Below are 24,613 nucleotides of genomic sequence, written 5' to 3' on the forward strand. Positions count from 1 at the left end.
GTTCTTCCATAGAGATATCTATATGTACTTATAGCATGCTGAAGTGTTTATAGTGTGCTGAAAGTCGATAGAAGCCTTTGTTACGTCATAAACCCTCAGCTGCACTGCGCGCCTCGCCCTAGCAGAAACTAGAGCACGCACTTTAGTGCGCGCATGCAAACCTCAAATACGCGCAGCCTGAACTCCAAGTTCATTGACCCTACCTGCCAAAATATCAAAAATCCTTCATAAATTCCCAAAAAATTCTCGGATCACTACCAGTACCAAAAGTTAATCGTTTGTTACTTGTGTCATTCTCAACCTTTCCTGCAAGTTTCATCCCAATCCGTTGACTACTTTTTGAGTTATTTTGCACACGGACAAACGAACGAACGAACGAACGAACGAACAAACCAACAATAATGAAAACACGAGACATGAAAACTCGTCACATTGAGGACGAGTTAGGTGATACGCTTGGGGTCATCAGATGTCGGTCATCTGTGATCGACAAAGAAAAGAATGTGATATAGGCACCTTGAAGTTATATTGAACCTGCATGCGAAACCGTTTCTCCAACCACTCGGGCACGGGACATCCACGAAAATGTTAAGACAAAAAAAAAACACACAAAAAAGAATGTATAGATATAATAGGGGAAGAGTCAATGACCACTGAACAAACGTGGCCGCGTGAACATGTATTGCATTGCTAGATGGAAATACGGCCTTGTAACGATTGATGTCGCTAGGCCATTTCTGGCAACTCGGGAAAAATACGTCCCGCAGACATACAACCTATAATCGGCGGGTTTTGATACCTTGCCTTTAATCACAATTTTTAGTATGATGACGTCATCAAAGTACAAAACAATGACATGGACTTGAAAGACAATTGTTCAAAGTACAACACCTCCGTCGTCGTCATTACATACTATGATCGGTTTGAAAACACAACTTTGAACTAACTGTAGAAAGTATCGCTGCACTTATCATACATACTTTTTATCACTATCTGAAACTCCACAAAAACCACTAATTGACAAATAATCATCAATACAGAAGACTGACTTAAAGGAACAATTCAAATACCTTTTTTTACAATGTATAGCTTGTTACATGTATAAAATCAGCTCAAAGTAACCACGACTACATTGTGTTACTGAATTGATATGAACAAATTTCATTTTGTTACAATATACCATGGTCAGTTTGAAAAGCCCACCCTGCAATAATTTGCAGCAGTCGAAACAATGCAGTCTCCAACGACAAAACAAAGGGATACTGTGTGAGTGTGTGCATATAGGTGTGTTTACATTCGAACGTGATTTCTACATGGACGAAGGTGTAGTACTCCATTGAAGAAAAAAAGTAAAAAAAAAATATATTTTCTTTCGTGCTCTTGTGAGGTTCGAACCCGTACGTGTGCAACCTCACGTTTCTGTGACAACACCTCTAACCACTCGGCCATACGTCTCGACGAGAAAATTAGAGGAACGTAAACTTATGTACGTGAAAGATGAATCAGGAATCGTTTCGTCCGCATTCCATTCTCATTTTCAGTTTTAAATTGCAAAATTGTCAACCTGATGAGGAGATTTCAAAGAATAAAATGCATGATTACTGCAGATTATTGTCACAGCTACAACATACGTAATTTTCAGAGGAAATGAAGCAAAATCATCTGAGATAAAGGTGCTTAAACGTTGTCAAGTCAATGTATGGTTTTAAAAAAAATCACCTCCCATAGACATAACACGTAAACTTGTCCGATTTTGCGTCTTTACCTTTAATCACAATTTAAAGTATGATGACGTCATCAAATTTCAAAACCATGACATGGACTTGAAAGGCAAATGTTCAAAGTAAAACATATCTGAATTTGGGGTGATATTAAGCTTAAACAATAGAGATACGAGTAAATGAATGTCAGAAACAGTACCTCAAAAAAATTAATTCCACTTTTTTGATTTCAGATGATGATATGATGACGTCATGAGTTTTCCTGGCAATATTGGTACTTGAAACGTTATTTCCAATTCATATGCTTTTGTAATATGCAATAGAAATATAGGGTCACCAGACGTTTTAAAGAGCTATGGCGACATAAACAAAAGCATGTTTTTTCACTATATTTGCAGAAAGACGCGCGCGCGGAATTTCAACTTTGACGCCAGTGCATTCCTTTGTTATAGGTCAAAATCGATCGGAAATCAATGGATATTGTTACTCAAAGTATCAGAAATCCAAATCAGTCAAAAAAATTGCATTTTCATGTTGGTTACGCCCTCTGCGCGCAAAATTGCGCGGACGGACGCGCACGCGAGAAAATGTTTGAAACGCTTAAAATTGTCTGAAACTTCGAGATTTCCCATTGGGAAGTCGTTTTGAACCTTTAAAAATTTTGACGCGCGCAAACGCGCGCGTAATGATGACCTTGGTAACTAGCGTTAAAAAGTAAGATAGAGCCTGACCTGAACTTTATGTCCACCGAAAATGATACAGAAATGATATCTAGTTATGAAGTTATGATCGATCATGTGACAAGGTCCGAAAATCACAAAATGGCGCCTAGATGACGTCATAGATATGTTAATGTCATGAAAACCTTATTGTGCCCAGATATTGTTATGAGACATGTTGACTGAAAATGTCATGTCATTCCGTAATGTCATTGTTGAGATATTGACGACACAAAATGTGGCAGAAAGAAAGAAGAATAAAAAAAGAGAGAAATTTTGACAATCACAATAGGTGATACGCTGATAGCGTATCACCTAATAATCTCCTCCCTTATGGCGGAGGTAATTAATGCAACTGGGGGAAATTCAAAGTGATTCAGGATATAAACCTATTTCTCATTACTTCTCAGTGCAGAGAGGAATAGAAAGTCATCATATCATTAGTAGTGTCTGACTGTAGGTACCCATAGTAAGATAGTCATATTGGTATACAAGTATGAGACTGAAATAGTGCTCATCTGCACAGTGGAAATATGGAAAACATAGAGAATATTTCCTGTGTTTGTCATCAGTACAGGAAGAAAAAAATCATTAAGAGCGAAAAACCCTTAAGATATGCAGAAAATGAAAATGGGCAGACTTGAATCAGATAATTTATGCATCTATACATTTCCCACATCCAGTATTATGCTAGGTCATACAATAGGCGCGGTCAGACTGGCAAAAGATCGCGAAGTTTAAGATCGCGATCTTTAAGATCTCGAAGTTTTGCCAGTGTGACCGCAAACTTCCCGCGAAACTTCTCGCGAAACTTCTCGATCTGTTTGCGGGCGTTGTCTCCGAAGCGCGAGGCCATTGTCATGTACAGATGTGCATTGTTACATCACAATCACTAGCCATCGGACGGCGCACTCTTTCTTGCGCGCGTACGAATGGCCCAAACTTCGCGATCTTAAACTTCTCGATCTTTTGCCAGTCTGACCGCGCCTATTGTCTCTAGAAGAAGTAAAGATTTAGGGGGAAAGTCTTACGGTCGGTTCAGAATGGGTGAACTAGACAAGTTGTCATCTTTTTGGGAGGACATGCGTCAATTTGTCTGGAGTGAGCCCACTGTCTCACAGCACAGTACAGTACAGTGAGACAAACAGAAAAACATAGATATGCAAGTTTTTGTTGTTACCGTTGAATCTGCAGTACTTATCAAAATCCACTTCTGAAAAGAGTTATTTGTCAACTAGCTACTGGGAGCGCTTATTGGTATATCTCATTCGGTGGTACACTTACGACTGAAGCTTTCAGCTTCAAGTCTTGCCTCTCGTTAGCACCTGCTAAAAGGAGAGAAGCAGAAGAAATACCTGCAGACATGCCCAAAACACGTTGAAAAACTCTCCTTCATGCTGCAACCGTTTTACCAAGCCCCTAGGAGCAGACTGCAGACCTTTTTCCCCAGGTACTGCATCTCATGATTTACGTCTATTTTCAGAACCCGTGTCCTTTGATTTTTTCCGACAGCTTGCACATTTCTGGTCATATGCCTTTTCCACCAGTAGCCGCGAACAGCATCCCTTTGAGTGCGTGTCAAGAGCTGAAGCAATTTTCTGTCACACTTTCCAGAGATGGAGTTTAGTGTTAGTTTACCACTGTTACCCACCTGTCTCATTATGCCAAGTATTAAGAGTTAACTTGTTTACCGACACATTCAAAGTCTTATGCATGCCTGTACCTTCTGAACTATTGCTGTTCACGAAAACCAAAAGGCTTGTCCAGTGTAGTCACAGTGGCGGGATTTACTCTAACATTCTGACACAAATTAGCGGCATACAAATCTTTAGATTTGCGTCGCCATCTGAATCTCTTAATTTTTGCCTGCGTGGACATAGAAATCTCACTAAATAGGTTGATCAGATTGCAACCCAAATCCCAGGAAATCTAGCGATTATTTCGGAACTATCGCGATAATTTGAGAAATAGCGCGAATAACTTGCACCATGGCAAGTATGTGGAGGCTGGAGGAAAAAAATCTTAAGATTTTTTATCCCGTCATTCAATGCGTGCATGATTGAACAGCACACGAAGACAAGGACAAGGGTCAGCATTTTGGTAGATTTTGGGCATGCGCAGTGTGGTTGACAAAGTATTGCGATCAGCAATTAGTGGGATTTCTGTCCATCTTAGCGAATGCCAAAACTCTTAGTATTTGGATCGCGATTGTAATCATCCCACTATTTTGTCTGTGTGAATGTGACTATAGAACGCTCGTAATCTGTATTCCAATTGTTATCAAAACATACTGCATAGCTACTAGTAAACTGACCACATTGAAGGACTTCTGGGGAAAAAAAGAAACATAAAGCAAATTCATATACATGTCTTAGAAATAGAATACATTAGCTGAATAACCAGCCTGTTTGGGCATCACCCAGTAATGGAACATGTCAGGCCTGTGTGGATGGAAGGTGCAATGTTGGAAAAACTCCTCTGGTTGGCATCTCGGGGGATGCACTGGCTGTGTCTCCTCCAGGAGCCACGCCCTCTCTCTGTAGTCTCCACCACGAAGAAGATACAGACAGTGCATGTATTCTTCTCTCATGATCTGTCTCCTTGGATATGAGGCTTTAATTCTACATACTGCTACTCAAGAGAAGCTTTCTACTACGTGTAGGTACTTTTTCGAATGACCGAGATACAAAGGATTGTACCATACTTGAGCTCAAAAGGTCGGAGGTGAATGTGAGGTTAAAACAACTGGTAGTTGCACTCCTGTCAAGTACGTTTTCAGTGATTCTACAGCAGAGGAACACAAAAATGGAGCATCATACAGATGTACCTCTACATACTGTTTTCATTGTCATCCTCCTTTGACACTTATCTGTATGTAATTAGTTGTAAATGCAATGAGCCTGCTTGGAAATTATTTTTGTCAAACACAAACGATTATTTGTGGTGGATTACTAGGAACTGGGGATGGAGTGGTATCTTGCGTCATATGGAAATATAACATCAAGTCGATAAATAAGACCAGGGGCCTGTTTCATAAAACTTGTCATTGAAGCTACTGAAATCCTTGCGTCTGATTGGCTGAGAGCAAATTTGTCATAGAAATGTGGCAGTTGTCACTGATAACAAGTTTTATGAAACGGGGCCCCAGTGATAATGGATCGTAAATCTTTCCTTCTGCAATTTAAAATATGCAGTGTCAGGACTTCAGAAATACTACAGATTATGTGTGCAAAGTATCAAGTTTTAGCCGGAATGTTTTTTCTTCATTCGCACTTGTTGGTCAGTTGAGGCTTTCCCACATGTAGTGACATATTGCATACTGTCTTGTTCTATAATCAGACTTTAAATACCTCCAACAGTCATACTGACGTCATAATGTTTCTTCTCTTCTGTTGACATGAAATGGATTCATAAGTTTTGAATTGATGCCCAGTAAATGCATTGTTGACGGAATTGATTGCTAATGGGTGTGAGCAAAACAACGAAATCAGTGAAAGGTTCAGTGAAATTAAAAGTTTGTTTAGAATATGTACGGTTTAAATTACGATAAGTTAGCTGCCTTAGCTTCTAGAAGGGTCTTTGATATAGCCATGCAGCTCATGTGACCGTGTAACTTTATTAGAAACCTTGATTTGTTTGTTACATAAAGAAACCAAGGTAGACTTGTCTTTTTCTTGTACAACTAAAGATATCTAGTTCCTCTATCTTTATGATATGAAAGGATGATGTTGTTGAGTAGAGACATAAAGAAAAGAGATGCCCTTGTTATCAAACATGCATTACTTTACATATTTCACACATAAATTTGTGAGGGATACTTTTCTGCAAATAAGTTCCAGTATTAACCTTATGTTTAATGGCTGACAGTGGTGACTCGTATTTTCTCAAAATCTAACAATTTGTTCAATTTTGTTCATACTTCGACTGATCCCTGTGTGTCATGTCAATGAAGTCGTGCAACCCCACTCTCTGCTCGCCGTAGATCCTCTCTTAAGATTCCAGTGCCGCATTGGTCTGCCGGTTCTGTCTTCCCTGGCAGTTAGGGAATGTCAGATGGGCAATTTGTTTCCCCTGTCATCTTTGTGCAAGCAGGCAGCACCAGGGAGGGATCGCCAGTCTGGTCTCAGCAACTCCATCGCCGGAGTCATCCCGAGCGTTGTTATCCGTTGTTGGTAGGCGGTTGCTAGGCACCACTGCGCACCTGTATTGGCCTTCCATTCGGCAGAGGCATCCGTTGCTTGCAATCATATTTCAACCTGCCACATAATCAATCCATAGTAATCATGCCCAAAAATACCCATGACAAGTGATAATATATGTATCATTTATTTGCATCTGTATGATGTGTGCGATGATGCACGCATCAGCACAAGTTGTGTGTAATAATCGTGTGAGAGAAACCGTTTTACGGAGATATCTTGAAGTATTCCAGTATGCAAATGAAATGTTTAAAACACGGTCAGCATGCGTATCTTGAGCTCTTGACGTTGTCCTTGAGAGGTGGGATGATGATTCTTCCTGTTCAGTAATGCAACTACATATCTCTCTCCATCCATCCCTCACTTTCTCTTTCCCTCCCCCCTCTCTCTAGAGCTCCTTCTTTTACTCTTCCGTTTCTTATTTCTTTCAGTCTATCTCCCTTTCCACCTTTTTTTTATTTTTCGTCTGGATCATAAAATACATTTTTGAGTGCACTAATCCATTATCCTAACCAGTGAAGCACAAAGGTTTACATCTAGCTGCGCAGCCCATTTCCCCAGTGCGGCTGGGTTGATGGCAAGCCCCTTGCTCCCTCTCCCTCGTCTGCATAATTCATGCCGAGCTATTTTTGGAATCCGCGACTGAGCTGATTCAATAAGGAGAACTCAGCGAGGGAAAACACATGTGCTATCCAGGCTAACCTACTTCTCTCTTGAAACCTTTTCCTCACTCTCCTTGCCTACCTCAAAAGTAATTCTTGTCTGTCTGCCTCTTCATCTGTCTGTTTGTCTGGCTATCTGTCTGGTCTGTCAGTCTGTCTGTCTATCTGTCTGTCTGTAAGTTAGTCAGTGCATGTCTGGTGTGTGTACTAGCTGGTTTTCACTTATGTGCATCATACTCATAGCAGGAAATGGGGAATGCTAAGTAGGTATGGTGCTGTTGTAACCTGGATTGCACCATTTTCCTCCAAGATATTTGATATCGCCTAGATTTTCTTCTAACGCCGTATTTTGGGTTATCCTGAAGTCTTCTTTTCTGTCACTTGAGCTCTACAGTATTGTTCTTTTTTCCCTCCCACTCCCCCCCCCCCCCATTCAAATTATGTCTTCCTGTATATAATTTTCCTCAGATATTTCTTACTCTACTATGTACTGTGGTATAGCTGTTATTTTCGCGAGGGTTTAATTTTCAGGAATTTCGCAAATCACAGTTGGATAGCGAATTTAACAACACGCGAAAATGTCGCCAGGTGCTAGAGTAAAAGTACATTAACGTTAGCGTCGATGTCCAATTCGCAAAAATGTCTGTGACCTCTTCATTCGCAAAAATATCTTTACGTGAAAATAACACCGTATACAGTATTCACTCAACAGTGTACAAACTTTGAAAAATGTAGATTTGTGGTGGCAGAATCTATGCTCTAAGTTCAAGAGCTTGGCATTGTATTCCATATCCCATAGCTGCAGCTCCTTTAGCATTGTACACTTTGAGTGATTTCCTTTGTGTCATATTTTGAACCATCTCTTTTAGCTTGTGTACTTTGTTATGTAGATTTGTGTGGAAGAAAAAAAAATGATTATGGTTGTCATGGTAAAGTGGGTAGGATTTCTAGATGTGGTAAATAATGTACCAGATGTTTATTAATGATAGAGATATATTGCCTTGGAATACTTATAGAGAGATGGAGGAAATGTGACCCCCCGTAAAAAGAGAAAAGCAATATTTAACAAACAAAAACAACAGATAAAGCAAGTGAACAAAGCTGGTGACCTGTGCAGTCACTCAAATATACTATAGTTGCAGTCACACAGCTCAAAAATAGCAAGATAACGATCGTGATCCCAAATCTTCAGATTTCTTGCGCCATTTGTTTTTCAGATGGACAGAAATATAGGTGCTAATTGCCAGTCGTGATAATTTGTCAACCAAAACTGCACATGCCTGAAATTTACTGAAATGGTGACCCTTGCCGTTGTGTGTTCTTGCACTGTTCTATCATGCATGCTGTGAATGACAAGACCAAAAAAAAGAATCTTGAGATTTTTTTTCTCCAGCATTCACACACGTGCTGCAGTGCGATATGATCATGATAAGTCCAAAACAATCGCAAGATTTCTTGGGATTTAGATTGTGATGCTCCTCGGGCTATTAGTATTAAGAGGGATTTTTACTTGTATGTCCATGGAGGCAAAAATCTCAAGATTATGATCATGATGTGAATCACAAGATTTGTATCCTGCTAATTGGCATCAATATGGATCCCACTATCAAGTATTTGCTCTTTATCAAGATTAAGAGATTCCAGAATCAAAGCATGGTTTCTAATATTTTCTGATCTAAATAGTTCTTTGTGAAGTATAATCAGTGGTCCAATCAGGGACCAGAGGTCCTTGATCTCCCATGAAAATCACCTGCTGGATTGAAGAAGGTCACTTGTGCCTTGGTCCTGGGCTGTCTTAACCAATATGGAGAGACAGAGCCTTGTGCCATTTTATCATATTTCTAGAGCGTGAAATGATGTTGGTGGGGGGTGGTAGGGTGGTAGGTTCACAGCATACCGGGTTGGCCTGGCACACACGCACAGTTCGGTCCGTCTGTTAGCCGCTCTACCATCCAACCAACGTTCATTAGAGTCTCCGTCTTCCCTCCTTGTGTTGATATCTGCCATCAACATAACACTCCACCTAGCATAGCAACCAGTGTACTCCCCTCAATTCTAATGGCGGTACACTAGTCTCGACCCCACAGACCTATATTTGTCTCCACGTTGATTCAAGTGGCATAACAGTGTAAATTTTTTTCTTTTTTTTTTTTTTCCTCCACTCGTGATATGGTTGGAGCATCCTCAGCCGAGTGTAGCTTCTGATCAGATCATTAGAAAAGCAAAAAGGACTTGAAAGTTGATAGTGCAGTTCATATTATGTCGAGTTTATGGTATATTTCACCATTATATCTAAAAGTTCCTTTCTAATGGAGCTGATTTCCAGAAAGGCTGTGATGTAATGGATCTTGCATAGCAAAAGCATAGTGTATGCACTGCATATAGAGGACTTGTTTTTTTCTTAAAGTAGCAAGGAATATGGTAGTAAAGTGCAGTAGTATTACAGTAGTAATATGTAGTATTAGTTTGTTTTTGTGTCTGGAATACAGTATACTGCAAAAGTGGAAACTCTGCTCGATTTAGCGTTCTGATGCTGGTCCAGTTCAATAAACTTCACTTGGTAATAATTTTTATGGATAAAAGTACTTTTGTTCAATATTTGATATCTCCAAAAATATAAGGCCGGTTGTCAGATCTAAGAGAGTCCAATCCAAAAATAAATTTGCTCAAGAAACTTTTTTACCACAAAGTATTTTCTACATAGGGTGTATTTCACAGAAGAATTCATAAGTCGTGCAGCAATGAACAGATTGCAAACGACGAACCAGAATTTGAGCAGAATCACAATCATTCACTCCGAATATTATGATTTCTAAGAGCAAAGGTAGCAAGAGGGTGCCAACCTGTAATGGGTCAAATCACACTAATAACCTTGCTTAAACTTTACCTCTGCCTTTTGTACATTATATGCTCATTCACACGCAGGAGTTATCACTATTTGGATGGTATTGCAATTTAAAAAAAAGAAAAATTAAAAAATTACTGCACTGCAGATGACGCACTTCCAGACTGGGGCATGTCTAAACTATGGCAGAGCTACTAAGTCTCACGCATTCTGAGTGAGACTCAAGCATTTAGGGGCCGTCTCACGATCTCACGCGTGGGCACCCATTTTTCTCACGCATCGGGCGAAGTCTGCAATTTGGGCCAGTATCAAAGGAGCATAGCTCAAAGGATTAAAGGGATAGCTACAATTGAAGGTATATATTCCTATTGTCTTTCAAAATAAGTGAAAAATAATCACTTTAAGTATGCCCCTTAATCGCACCATTAAGAGCTAAAAATTGAAAAAGCTCCCTACCGTGGGACGCCACGGGGGGGGGGGGGGGGGGGAACCTCCTCCCACACCCTCGCTCGCGTGCACATTTGCTCGCCAAGATGCCGAGTCATGAAAATCTCACTCTATAAAATTTTTTTGAACTTGGCATCCCTGCTGTGGGGACTTTTCAATTTCACGTCCTGGACATGGACGTTGAGGTAGTGATGTCATTTAAAGGAACTGCGCATGCTCCAGGTTCTCCAGCATGTCAGAATCAGCACGCCAGAATCAAGAACGTGTCTTCTAAGGATTTCTCCTAGATTGGCGTGCCAATTGCCAGCTCGCGGGAGGGGACGGGACCATGACATTGTAACCAGAACGTCGTGTAATGGCGTGTACTGAAATTTCGAAAGTGTAATAACACCACATACATAACGAGTGGACTGCAGCCATTTGGAATTGCTGTAATACGAGAAAAGTCCACACTATCAAAAAGTTCCCTGTGTAAGGATGGATGTCCCCTCTAACCACCCTCTCCCACTTTCGTCTGGGTACTGTAAAAGAAGAAATGTTTCACTTGAGTAATTTTTTTTTTTGCGCTCTGTCATTGTGTCAAGTAAAATCAATTTTTGCACATTTCTAATTCAGCAGAATCAAAGAGATATAATGTTATTGCCAATTACCAAGTAGAAATATTTGCTAACTTTTTCATGCTAGTTTCATGTTTTACAAAATTCGCAAAAAACTCCACTTTTACAGTATGTGTAATGAGAACACTGTAGATTTTTTTTTTTTTTTTTGTCTCATAGGACATGTTCATGAGAAACAACACCTTTTTATCCAGGATATACTTCACTTTCTTACTATGATTTACCTCTACATAAGAGTTCCATATCCCTTTATTATGACACTTTAGCAAATCAGCGTAATGGAAGAGAAACCAGACATTTAAAAAAAAAATGTCATACTCATGTTGATTGAGATACCTTTGCTGTGATAGAAGGTGGGTGTGGCCACATGTGTGATATCATAATTGATAGAACGATGCCCATTGTTCGGTGAGGCGAGTCGTCAGTAAGTGCATCTATGACTACAATGCACTCTACTTTGTAGTCATCATGTTGAAGGTGATGCCACACACCAGACTACCAAGCCTTGCTGCCTGAGCTGATAATTATAATGATTAATAATGATAGTGTACCAATATGCATTATTTGCAAATCAAAAAGGTCGTTTAGTACTCAGCTACATTGTCCTTACCAAACTATAATGACTGGAGGACGGAGGAGGCTCACAGCATTTGTTGCCACGGGAACAAGGTCAAAACTAAGATGTGTGGCAAGTTCTCCTGCTATTAACAAATTACTTTTATGTATTTCAATAGCCTCTGGCAACATTCGCTGGAATTCAGCAAGTGATAAGCAGGAAGAATAACTGAAGAATAGTTTTGTTTTGTTTTTAAGATAGATAGACTGAAGGGTCATATATAGTTCAAACTATATAAGTAGTCTCTATTTACCTCTTCTAGGGAAATCAAAATTAGAGTAGATCAGGAACAGAGTCAAAATGCTCTGGGACAAGAGTTTGTTGTGTTTAATTCCGTCTCTGCATAGAGCCTGCGGTATTTCTTGGATGCCTTAGATATGACACTAGCCTTTCCATGTACTGTAGTAGTTCTGAGCTTTATTCAAGAAGTGGCAGCAAATGCCATTGAAGACATCTCGCTGGATACATCGCCAAGTGTGTAGCTGTGATGCACAGACCCAGTGCCACCTACAGCGCAGTGGGGGTCTTGCCAAACGAGACTAGGGTGTACGCATTGAGCAACCAATCTAGCTGTTTCTATTTTTAGCTCACGGCTGGGACTTGCCTTGTGGGGGCATTTCTGTGTACACAAGGTTGGATAGCCTTGCACTCCCCACCCCCCCCCCCCCCCCTTCTGTTCCTGGATCCTTCATCTTCAACAGTTCTTTGGAGTTCCTCTTTCTCTCTCTGTCTTTTTTTTTTTTGTCTCTGTCTTTGTCTCTTTTTGTTCCTCTTTGTGTTTTCCAGGAATTGAGAGCATCGTCAGATGTGTTTGTTGTGTACATGGATATCTTACCTCTCTCTCTCTCTCCCTCTCTTTAGACAGTTGTACTAGAGATGGTAATGCCAATAATGATGAAAAAGTTTGATGTTATTGCTGTTCCTGACAGCAACATGGGGTGCCTGTATAATAGTTGATATCCTTTTTTTTTAATCCCCATTTGTTCATTCTTTTAACAGTCTTTTTTTTCTTTTTTTGTTTTGTTAAGTCAGAGGGTAGATATGATGCAAAAGCGGAATCAGGAGAGAATAGAAGTCTGTAGTACAATGGCAGTGTGACAGTTGTTTTGGGCCGGCAATGAACGTATCTGTAGTCCATGTACCACAGGTTAGGGTTGAACTTGAAGTATACTGCTGGTGAACATATGCTTCTTGATTTATGGAGGAGAAGTATGGCATTGTTGCTCGGCTATGGTACCCCATACATTCAATCCCAAATGGGTTTTCCACGTTTACTGAATGTTATACATGGAGACGTCCAACAGTAAATTCCAATAGTAATTTCCAGCCATTGGCATTACCGTTGCTATATTTAATGAATCTACCGATTCAGATCATACTGTCTGTGATGTTTAAGCAAAGCATAATAATTTGTATTGTGAAAGTACTACAAGTGGACAAAGGAAGCGCAGTTTTTAAGGATGAATTGCTGAAATTGATGTTCTTTTTTGGTCACTTTTATCTCAAAGTTAACAGTAAGTGCATGATGTACATGTATGTGTATGTCATGAAAAGAGTGTACAAAATTTGAATATTGGAAGGAGAAAATATTCCATTTAGTTTTGAATATAATTGTACTGATCTTCTGAAGTTGTATCCTTTTGACTGATAACACTGTTACAAGGATAAATTACAGACAAGGTAGTCCGGGTTGCCAAAATGCAAAGAGTGTTCAAGTTTCAATTCTGTTAGAACTGTCAGTAACAGTGTATCACCGTCAGTTAAGGGTCAGCTTTGTTTTTGGCCTTGTTTTTTGTTTTTCTTTTTTTTTTGATACAGCACTCTCAAGTACTGCAATGCTATTTCGTATAGTCCTTTTAATTAGATTTCACTATCTCTGCCTTTTCCCCTACATGTATGTTGTATTCCTGTGCATGGGTGACTGGATCAGCTACTGTGTGCGTGCAATCTGCTAATTGCACAATTTTATGAACTATCAAACTGCATTTTGCATAGCACTAAGGTCAATATCCTTTTGTAATTCAGCATTGTGTCTTTTGGCTCGTAACCTTGGATGCCGAGAGACCTTTTTGTACTTAACAACCTCGTCATTTTAATGTATTGGCATGATTATAGACTGGAAGATAATCGCCGTGTTTTTTCTTTTTATCCCCTTCCCCCTTTTCCTTTCTCTGTTGTTTTCCACAGTTTTTTAGATAGAGTTGATACGATAAGAAGACCAGACTACGCGCCCGATCTACAGGTGAGAAATCATAACTATCAGTCTGTTGTTTCTGAGTTCCCATGTATTCACATTCATGTACAGTTTTTTTCTCCTCGTACCTGTACACCACCACCTCCTCTTTCTCCCCATTTGGTGTCATACATTCATCCATCTCTCTCTTCCCCATCTCTTGCTTCCAACCACGCCCTCCTCTTGTCCCTCCTTCATTAATTTTCTTGTCACTCATCCCAGCTTCTCTTCCTTTACCCCTCTAGCCAGCCCCTCCTCGTTGTTTCTCCTTTATGAACATCACAAACATGGATGACAATTACTTGAATTTTTCTCCACACCGACACGAATGCAAAATAAATGTGACACGTACGGCTCATCTTCACAAGGTGCTGTGCTACACAGTCTACTCAAGTATGCCAGAGATTCATTAACCTTCTGTAGTACAAAGCCAAGATGCAGGCTACAGACTTTATAGAAGTATATAATTATGCTTACTGTCACTGCCCAGCGTAGTACTGTGGGAATAGAATTAACCCGATAATAAGGCCAGAAGTATTCAGAATATGCTCATTGTTGGTTACTGTAAAAGTGGAAATTTTTGTGGTGTTGAAATTTTTGCGCATTTCGCGCAACCAGAAGCTAGCACGAAATTAAAAGCATGCGTATATTTTTGCGTGCCATTATGTTCCAGTAGCTGATGTCTTGATTCCGCGAAATTAAAAACACGTTAAACTCTTCTTACCTGGCCAAGCGCGAAAAATTAGTCACGCGAAAATATCCACACTTACAGTACCCCTCCCCCCTTGAAGGGAATTCACTTGCTGTTCACCAAACACACTTTTTAAAATTATCAGGGTTTATTTTCAAAACTTGAGGGTTCTTTGCTTAACAGCAAATGTAAAGAAAGTATGCATGAAAGTGAAGAGGGAAGGAGAGGGGGGGAAAACAACAATTTGCAGGCACTTGCTTGGGAAAATTCCCTTCAGGAAACCTTTGGGACATTCTAAGCCTGTGTTGCAGGTTCAATCTCCCTCTTCAGAGGAACCTCATCATAAATCTACTCCATTGGGAATATTAAATTCAAGGAGGTATTGCTTGGGCAAATTGGAAGGGAACAAGGATGTAGATCTGGGCATTAGAAGGACATGATTTGGCAACAGATGCCAGGAACCCTTGGGAAGGGGTTAAAGACACAACAGCCTCGATCAATTGCCTCCACTTCCATAACATCCTTATTTCTCCCAAATTGCATTCTTTTTACCGCATTTTGACATGACAAACTTGATTAATTTACTCATTGTTTCCACAGCATCCTGATTTCTTCAAAATGATAATGCATGGAGCATGTTTGTCGGTGTGCTCATATTTTGGGGGGCATTATTTTCTTCCACAATTGACAGGGAATCTAACCACAAACCAGCCCCGCATTATATCTCTCCGCTAAGATTATCCACGTACTTGGACCAAGACCTCAAAGCACACTGCTTGACAATGAGTGTTTACTACCTCCAAGACACTCGCTCACTCACTGTATTGTGGACAGGAGGTAGCACTCTGAGTTTACCATCTCTTGATAATGTACAGAAAAGTCTTGTGACATCAGTGTAGTACAATACTTGGAATCTTTGCAGTCCAAAACATCACTGGCATAGAATGTCATCTTATCATAGAGGTCTAGGAGCATACTACCTCCTCTAAGATGTTCATGAACAGCTCCTTAGTTGAACTGAGTTTTTGGATGATAACTTTCTCTCAATGGCATTTACAAATCCCATGACAGAGGCTTGTTTTCATGGTCAAAAGCATAGAATAATACATCTATTTTGTGATGTTCTGCAGAAGAGTGTACATGTCTAGAGATTAAATGTATTCACACTCCAAACATGCGTATATGCCCACCCTCTGATGAATGGTAAATGTTTCATAAACCAATGGGTCAAATGATAATTGATCTGCTTACAAACTAATTTTTTTCCCCCCTGTTGGATCAGAAAAGTTTATTCCTTGCAAGAGAAACTACATTTGGCATAACAGGAATCTCATTATGACCTACAATGACTACATGTAGATAGTATTATATGTTCATGTGTAAAATTTCCCTACATTTCAAATGTATATTTTACCATCTTCTTTGCATTACATTCTCTTTTCTTTTGTGTGTGTGTGTCGCTACTATTTCCAGGACATTCTCCGGTGTCGTGTTCTGACGTCAGGCATCTTCGAAACGAAATTCCAAGTTGACAAGGTCAACTTCCAGTAAGTGGTCGCCATATTTCCAAGCAAACCGCTCACACCGAGTGGCCCAGGGTAACCTCTGCCCATCTGTTGTTGCCTAGAGAGCTTTGGGGGGAACAGGCTGCTGTATTGCCGCTACTGCTGCTGCTGCCCACTGAGCACCAAAACATTGTAGCAATCTGGTCAAACTAAATCAAATACTCAAAAGGGATAACTTCCTGAAATGTGGTGTGACATGCGTCAAACTTTATCCCCAAAGATTGTCTCTCCACAGTCAAGTCAAAAGATGTCACGGAAGTTCGAAAGATGTCGCCAAAGTTACCACGAATCAGTTTTGTCCACATCATAAGATAGTCAGTGACAATAGACTTCAGTGATCTAAAGCTAAGAATATGGGAAGGGGATTATGTTCTGGCCTTATGGCATTCTTCCTGAGAAATGCATATGTCGTTCCATTTAGGACCGCACTGAGGAAGTTCTGAAGAGCACTACAGTTGTTCAGGTCTACAATGAATTACATGAGCCAAGACAATTCCAGTCTCAAAGCAAAAATTATTTCATGTTGCAGTTTGGATTCCAGACACTGCAGATATTGAGAGTCGATTTCCAAATATGTCACTCTCATTTTGGAGAGGCTCTTGTTCATGTGTTTTTTTACTTAGTTCCAAAAAAGTCATCAGAATAAAAATTTGAAGATTAAAATGAAGTAAAAATGCTTACGAAAATAACTGATGGAGAATATGGTCAGATTCCTTGATTTTATACTACTACTCAGTATCAATGATAAATTAAGCATTGAAGAGGCCATTGAAAGTTTGCAACTGAAACAGACAGTATGTTTATTTCTAATCCTCTAGTATATCATTAGTACGATGAGTGTTTTTATTTGAAGTCATAAACTACACTTGTTTTTCTGTCTTTTTTTCACCACACAGCATGTTCGACGTAGGAGGGCAGCGAGACGAGAGGAGAAAATGGATCCAGTGTTTCAATGGTAAACTAGCATCCTGTGTATCTACATTAATATAAGACCATCATTCCAAATGTGATGTTTGAAAATCAAAGCGAAGGGGCCTAGTGGAAGAGAGGAGTTATTCCAGAAGCGGTCTACCGTATGTCCCCCCAAAGATTACAACGGGACCCTCCGCAATGATAACTTTAAAAATAGTGAATCAATCCAAATACAATTTTAGGATACGAAACTATAACTCATTGCCCACATCTTACAGAAAACCCCATTCGATTTGCTTCAGTGGTCAAAGAGAAATGAGGAATTTTGTCGAGCATGTCAGGAATCTCCTACCTCCAAGTTCTGTCTATTGTGTTCACACACAAGAGCATCCAAGTGCTAAACTTGGAAGAATCAGACTCATGACATGCTTTACAACAATCCACATTTCTCTGTGACCGCTTAACCAAATTGAATGGGGTTTCCTGCAAAATAAAGCTAAGATGTTATATATATTTTAAGACCCTGAAGTAGCATTTAGACAATTCAATCATATTGGGTGTTATCAATGCGAAAATCTGATTGTAATATTTTTTTGGGACATACTGTACAGAGATAGCCCACTTTGTAGCACCTTTCCCTGTTTACTTTCATGCATATACACGACCTAACAAGCCTATAGTGCACTGTGCCACTGACAGACAAAACATTTTTTGTAGACGCGATTAAATTCCAGTGAATGTTCAAACATCTACCATTTCATATTTACATAAACCTGCATTTTGTTCATCCCCTGATATTTCTTTTGATATGTCCAACAGCTGGCGGTCATGCAAGAGAAATTCTTATTAAACACATTCTTGCAGTACACTTTATCCCCAGTTATTATCAGCAGGGCAAAATAAGTTGTCGGTAGCGTGGGCATATCGCTTACGACATCGTAAATTTCCAAGCCTGTGCATTTTCTTGGGATTTGATCTTGTCTGTAAACGTCAGCAGGAGGGATAAAAACTAGGACACTTAGAATTCTGATTTTTTTTTTCTTTTTTTTTTTTGGGGGGGGGGGGGGGGAGGGGAGGGGAGAGGAAAAGTTTATGTGAGTTCAGTGTATGCTCATGGTAATCTGTTATTAGTTTTGGGTATTTGCATTTCAGTGTCACATTTTGTCTGTGCAACGTGAAATACTCTTCAGGGAATTCTCCTAATTTACTGTGTGTGATTAACTCCTTGTCCAGCCATCCCCAAAGGGTGTCATGAATTTCCTGCGTCTTCTCAATCCTAATTGTTCAAAGTTCACCAATGAAAGTGTGTCGGCAAAATAGGGCATTAGAGAAGACTTGTAGAGTATATGTGAAAACAAAGAATAAGACAGTGTGTTCATTTCTGTGGGCTGCACGTGTAGCCTGACGAAAGAAAGAAAGAATGTAGCTGGTGTGATTCTGACGTAAGGATTGAGGTGATGAATTTTAGGAGCATTGGCAGAAGAAAAAGCTTTTCCCTCTGCAACATTCAAGGAGCTTGCGAGGACTGAAGTGAAAAAAAAAGGAGAACATCTTTGCTCATTACCATGGTCCATTTCTTGTTCATATAGAAATATACCGGTATGCACACATGATAGAACTCCCAACTTTTACAGTGGTATTTCTTTAGGTGCAGACCCTTTTGTATTGCCATAAAGAGTAAAGTGCAACGCTTTAGGTTAGCCTGGTCGTAGCGTGGTGTGTACGCCATATATTTAGCAAGTCTAATTTTTTCCGAATCAGGACTTCCCAACAATTTTGCAAGTGGTTAAATTCACGATTATGGAGTACGATAATGAACTTAGAGATGTATGTTTGCACGTTGTATTGATGTCAAGATTAAAGTTAACTAATAATTTTGGGTGTTTTCAAATTTGCGAATGGCACTGGACTTGCGAAATTGGAGTAAATAAAAACCTTGCAAAATAGTTGGCATATACAATATTGCCGCATGTAGTGGTTGTGCAGAAATTTAAAAGAAAAATGAAGGCTAGAATGTTGTAACATATGCTTGTGGGTAAATGTTTATTAATCACATTAAGTCAAATGTGTACATAGTGAAATTTTCTACAAGGTTTTTGTACCAGTTGACTCTGGGACATCAAAATATGATGAATTAATACATTACTATTGTAGAAATTGACTGATTGAATGCTACGAGAAGCAGTAATAATTTGTCTTTATCACCAGAAGCATGAGAGTAGTATTATTATGAACTGCATAAGAGTCTTGAGATTGTTACATGGTGAAATGTTCATCAAACAGCTGCAGAATATAGAGCGCGAGTCTGAAGATTTCTTTACCATTCGACACATCCCTGGTTGACATGTAATTCCATGTTTCAATGAAGACAAATATACTTAAAAAAAAAAAAAATCACATTACTGTTATGTCTTTCCTAAAAGGGAAAATTGCAACCAACATAAATAGAATGTCCATTCTGTTTCCTATCAGTGAATGACTATCTATAGTTTGTGCCATAATGTGGTTTGTCATGCCTCGGACATCCTTACAAAGAAGTCTGTAGGGTAGAGGCTGTTGGAGAAAGACAAGGTGTTGAAGTATGTTCCTTGTATTTAATATGTGTAAAATCACAGTGCATCTTTTAAAGCTATATGACCTTTGATAGTTTGACCATTTCTCCGGCAAATTCATGATGGGTAGTTACAGAGAAAAAAAAAAGAGGGGGGTGCTAAATAAGGGTTTCATACTACTGGCAGCTTGTGTGTTTTATGCAATGTTCCACCTGTGCATATCCATGTGTGCACTGAGGCGGCATACTATTTTATCAGCAGATTTATGTCAAGTTTCTCTGCATTTGCCAACGTCACAGAAAATTAGCATATATCACTGTGCCACATTTCATGTTATTGCAGTAAACCAAATTTTGATAAAAGTAGCTGATGTTATATCTTGTTCCAATGTGTCAAAGCTTACATAGAGTTAGCTCTATAATGTCTTGGTTGCTGGAAGGAAGAAGTAGAAAAAAAGATGAAGTGGGTCTGGAAGGCAAAGACTACAGATGTCAAATTTGTCAGGCAGTCCTATAATAGCTGTGCTATTTTTAGCCCACAAGTGTTGAATCAAGCTGCAGGTATACTTCCTTCTCTCTATATCACCAGCCTGTCCTACTCCCAGAGCTATCCTGTTCCACATATTATACACTCACCACCCCCCCCCCCCCAATGCTCGCTCACTCACTCACACACAGATGCATATATGGGCCATGTTCAAATATTGACACATTAGCTAGTCCTAGCCTTCAGCCTAAACACTTTTGGAGAAAAAAAAATATAGAGGCACACATGCATGCACATTCTGCTTGAGTAATGCTGGTATTGATGCATATTATAATATTCCCTGTCCACTTATACTTGTAAGGACAGTGAGAAATTAAAGATGTGATTTGGTACTGAAAATGACTTATTCTCGATAATTCAATTTTTTTTTTTCAAAAGGTGGGGGGGGGGGAGGAGGAGGGATGGGGGTTGGTAAAAAGGGTGTTTCTGTGTGAGTATGCAGTAAAGCTGATGAGCGCATTTAATAGTGAAAGACAAACCAAAACTAAGCAAAACAAATAATATGACACTAGAGTGTCTACAAATTCTTGTATCTATATGTTGAGTGTCTGTTCGAAGCATTATTACCACTAGTATGTACCTCAACAGGCATAAGTCACAAGGAGCTAACATTATACATGACTGGGACACTTCTCATTATAGAGCTGGGCAAATGACCCTATGAAAATATGCATGAGAGAAGGTTTAGTGGTAGAAATATGTACATCATTTCTTCCCTTGGTACATTTAGGTTGTTTTGTCTCCAAAACCAAAGTAGATCAACAGTACCAGGAGGTTTACAAACCTTCAGCAAATTTCTTCACAGTTGCTGGATTATTTCTGACTTTGGTGTAAGGATCTAGAATACTTCCCACCAAGGGAATTCATTTACCAGTACTGTAGTGAATAGTGAGCATGATTTCAAATGATAAGAGGAAATGCCTGTAAATCATACATGTATGTGACATCAAAACATTGTTGCCACTCATGCTATTGAAAAGGAAATGGGTGTTTACATAGACATACATCCCAATTGATGTTTAATAAAGCGCTGAAACCTCATTGTGATGTTGATTTCCCTTTGTCCACAAAGTGGTTGGTAATTAGGCCAGGGCACAGTCTCTGGTTCGCAGGTTCGCAGCCATAGGTGTTGGAATGCTGGTGGGACTTTATGCCTCCGTGTACAATGTATGGCACAGACCTCCTTCGCAGAAAAGGGGAAGTTTGCACTACGAAAGAAAAAACATAGCGAATAGCTCAGCAAATGGTATGCATGAAGTATTTTGATGACTGTATTATCTAAAGACAATGCTTTGTACATGGCATTATACACAGGGATGTATGTGAATAGGTGTATTGTCCCACAAAGTGAAACTAAGGACATAATGAACATAAGAAGTGTGTTGGATTATGATTTATCTTTATCTCCATCCAATCTCTCACTCTCTGTATGTCTGCCTGCCTGCCTCCCCCCCCCCCCCCCCCCCTTATCTACCTCGGTTGAATTACTGGTGTGTACCGTGTGGTCATTACGTAGATGTACTGGATACTCACTGTGGAATACATTATCAGTCCCGGCATTTCATACTGTACATGTACACAGGTTTTAGTGGTCCTCTACATCTTGTGTGTGTGTTAGGGAGGGGGTTGGGTAACATGATCAACAAAATAAGATTACTGGTATGCAGTTGTTTTTGCCATTTAAGCACTTTACACTGTCATGAAGGAAAAGAAATAGCTATTCACTTATCTTAAAACATTCAAAAATATTAACTCTGATCCCAGCATAATTGTGGCGTGCACATGTATATGAACTGGTGCACAGTAGACAATACAGTACATAAAAAATGTGCGTGATAGTACTGTACTCTATCGCAAAATTAACCACTCGCGAAATTGTCAGGAAGTCCTGATTTGCGAAAAAATTAGACTTTGCTAAATATATATATGGCGTATACAGTTTCTGGAGTCTATTGTTGGAGTGGGGTGATGTAGGGGAACCCCCTTCACATTGTACTACACTGACTTTTAGCATTGTGAGCCAACTTGGCCTGTGTTCACAGGGTCATGGAAAGGGGTGTACTGTTTCACGAAGCCAATTCATGTGCCTGTTGCCTTTCTCTCTGTCACACTTTTTTTTTTTTTTTTTTCATCACTGTGCACAAGGTGCACTCATTGATTGACACCATTAATGATTAATCCGTTGAGGATTGGCTGCTTTTGCTATAACACTCATTTCCCATAGACACCTGCCTGACTATACTCGGGACCAGTCTTCAACGGATTAATACTGCTTACAAGTGTAGTTGAAGTGCCAACCAAGTTTGGTATATGATCTCCTGACTTTCCTTCCAGTTTGGCCAAGTGCTGTGAAATGGTTGTTCTGACCAAGTGATTGGGATAATCTATATCAAAGGTGTAAAAATCTGATGACAATCAGTTTGTATGAACCATTCCAGTGATTTATTTAACATATCTTATTCTCTCTGCTGTGTGCAGTATACAAGAGAAGATATTAAAACCAGGAATTTTCGTGTGCATTTTAAATTAGTGAACTTCGCGAGAACTAGATTTGCGAAATTTTAATACATGTGAAAGTTTCCTTTCTATGTCTGGTTTCTTCGTAGACGTGACGGCCATCATCTTCGTGGTTGCCTGCAGTAGTTACAACCTGGTGTTGAGGGAAGACCCCAACCAGAATCGGCTACGGGAGTCACTGGAACTCTTCAGGAGCATCTGGAATAACAGGTGGGTGATAGTAATGGACGAATATGTGAAGGAAGAAAGCAAACTAATCAAAGAAAGAGAAGAAGGACAGGATGAAGGATTAATGAAAAGGAGGACATGATGAAGAAATAAGGAATGAAAGAAGGAAGAAAAAAGGACAGAATAAAGAAATGAAGAGTGTAAGGAAAGAATGAATGGAAGAAAAAAGGAAAGAGGGGCTGGAAAAAAGTAAGAGAACGTAGGGAGGAAGAGATAGATGTCATTGGATTGCAGGAAAACGTTTCAGCATTCCATCAGGAGGTCATGGGTTCAAACCCCAGCTAGCACACAGCTCCTGTCTTCCAGTATGTCACTGGCAGACAAACCGCCTTACCTCAACCTAAGTGGATGCCGGTGAACAGGACAAGAAGAAGGTATATGCACAGGACCAGGCTTATGAAACGGTGACTGAGCAGGAATTCTCTTCCTGTTGGTGTGAAGTTTGGCTGCAGCAGTTGTGGTGATCTGAAGCCCCATGTCCATAGCATTAGGGATGGGTGCGGGGGAGGGGGAGGGGGATAACTAGATCAAAACACCATGATCATTGCCTGTAATGGTTCATTCCTGAACAAGGAACAATGCATACCTCATGTGGCATTGATTGTCAAATGTGGCTTAGTTTGCGACATATATGCATGGGACCAAAGAAATGGTTTTTGAAAAAAAAAACATGGTTATGAAACAGAAAAAGTTACCTCCAAATTAATTTACCTCACCTCTGGACAATGTACATGATTTTTTATTTATTTTTATTTTTATTTTTATTTTTATTTTTTGGGGGGTGGTTTAAGTTACTGTACACTGTATGTGTGTTTCTCAGTTTGCTTTCATTTAGAAATGATTTGATTTTAATTGATACACAGCTGTCTTGTCTTTTAAGTGGAAGAAAATTAAAGATAAAGATTTGATGAATGGATGAGCAAGGAAAGATATGAGGTGGTATTGCAAACTTGCGTTCTGCTATCTTAGATTGTCTCTAAAATGTACCGTCGCACACAGCTTGGACACTGGAGAGCTTAGGGTTGATATATGTGAGCTTTGGGTAAAGCATTATACCTGATTACTTGGAATGTGGTTTGACTGGGGAGAGTGAGTGTATCACAACCTATTAGCCACTGGAATGGGATCAAGGACGCATTTAGTAAGGATTGTGTAAAATTGGAATGTGAGGGGAGGGGTGTTGTATCATGTTTGGGGAAGAAAAAAATAGATTTTGGCAAGAACTGCTACCAATATCCAGGGCTGAATGCCCGAAACTCAAAGTGACTTCAGGAGTCGTGACAAAGTAGTCACTATCCAACACTATCTAGCCATACAGCCTCCTCCCCCACCCCACTCTTTCTCATCTTGACCCCTCTTTGTAGCCCCACCCCCACCCCCCTCCCCAAATCGCCATTCCCCTGATTCCGGAGCGGATGCCCTGTCAGCACCCATCACCCCTCCAGGGTCCTAAACAGGCAGGTCCAGGTGATGTTAGCCCATCAAGATTCCCTCTCTCCTATGATTCATTCCATGTCCTCACTACACAGTGACTCATCTTTTT

General features: G+C 39.8%; 1 protein-coding gene across 1 annotated transcript in view; it reads left to right on the forward strand.

Moving 5' to 3' along the window:
* Window positions 1-24,613, forward strand: part of LOC139717227 (guanine nucleotide-binding protein G(s) subunit alpha-like) — a 99,071-nt gene that overhangs the window by 68,730 nt on the left and 5,728 nt on the right. Inside the window, exons 6-9 of the mRNA XM_071628730.1 lie at window positions 14,014-14,068; window positions 16,224-16,297; window positions 17,212-17,270; window positions 22,932-23,052. Of these exons, the coding sequence (XP_071484831.1) occupies window positions 14,014-14,068; window positions 16,224-16,297; window positions 17,212-17,270; window positions 22,932-23,052 (309 nt within the window). The remainder of the gene's footprint in view (window positions 1-14,013; window positions 14,069-16,223; window positions 16,298-17,211; window positions 17,271-22,931; window positions 23,053-24,613) is intronic.

The sequence above is a fragment of the Diadema antillarum genome, unplaced genomic scaffold, assembly GCF_040938485.1.
Source record: "Diadema antillarum isolate AM-2024a unplaced genomic scaffold, OU_Dant_1.0 scf00000072, whole genome shotgun sequence".
Lineage (NCBI taxonomy): Eukaryota > Metazoa > Echinodermata > Echinoidea > Diadematoida > Diadematidae > Diadema > Diadema antillarum.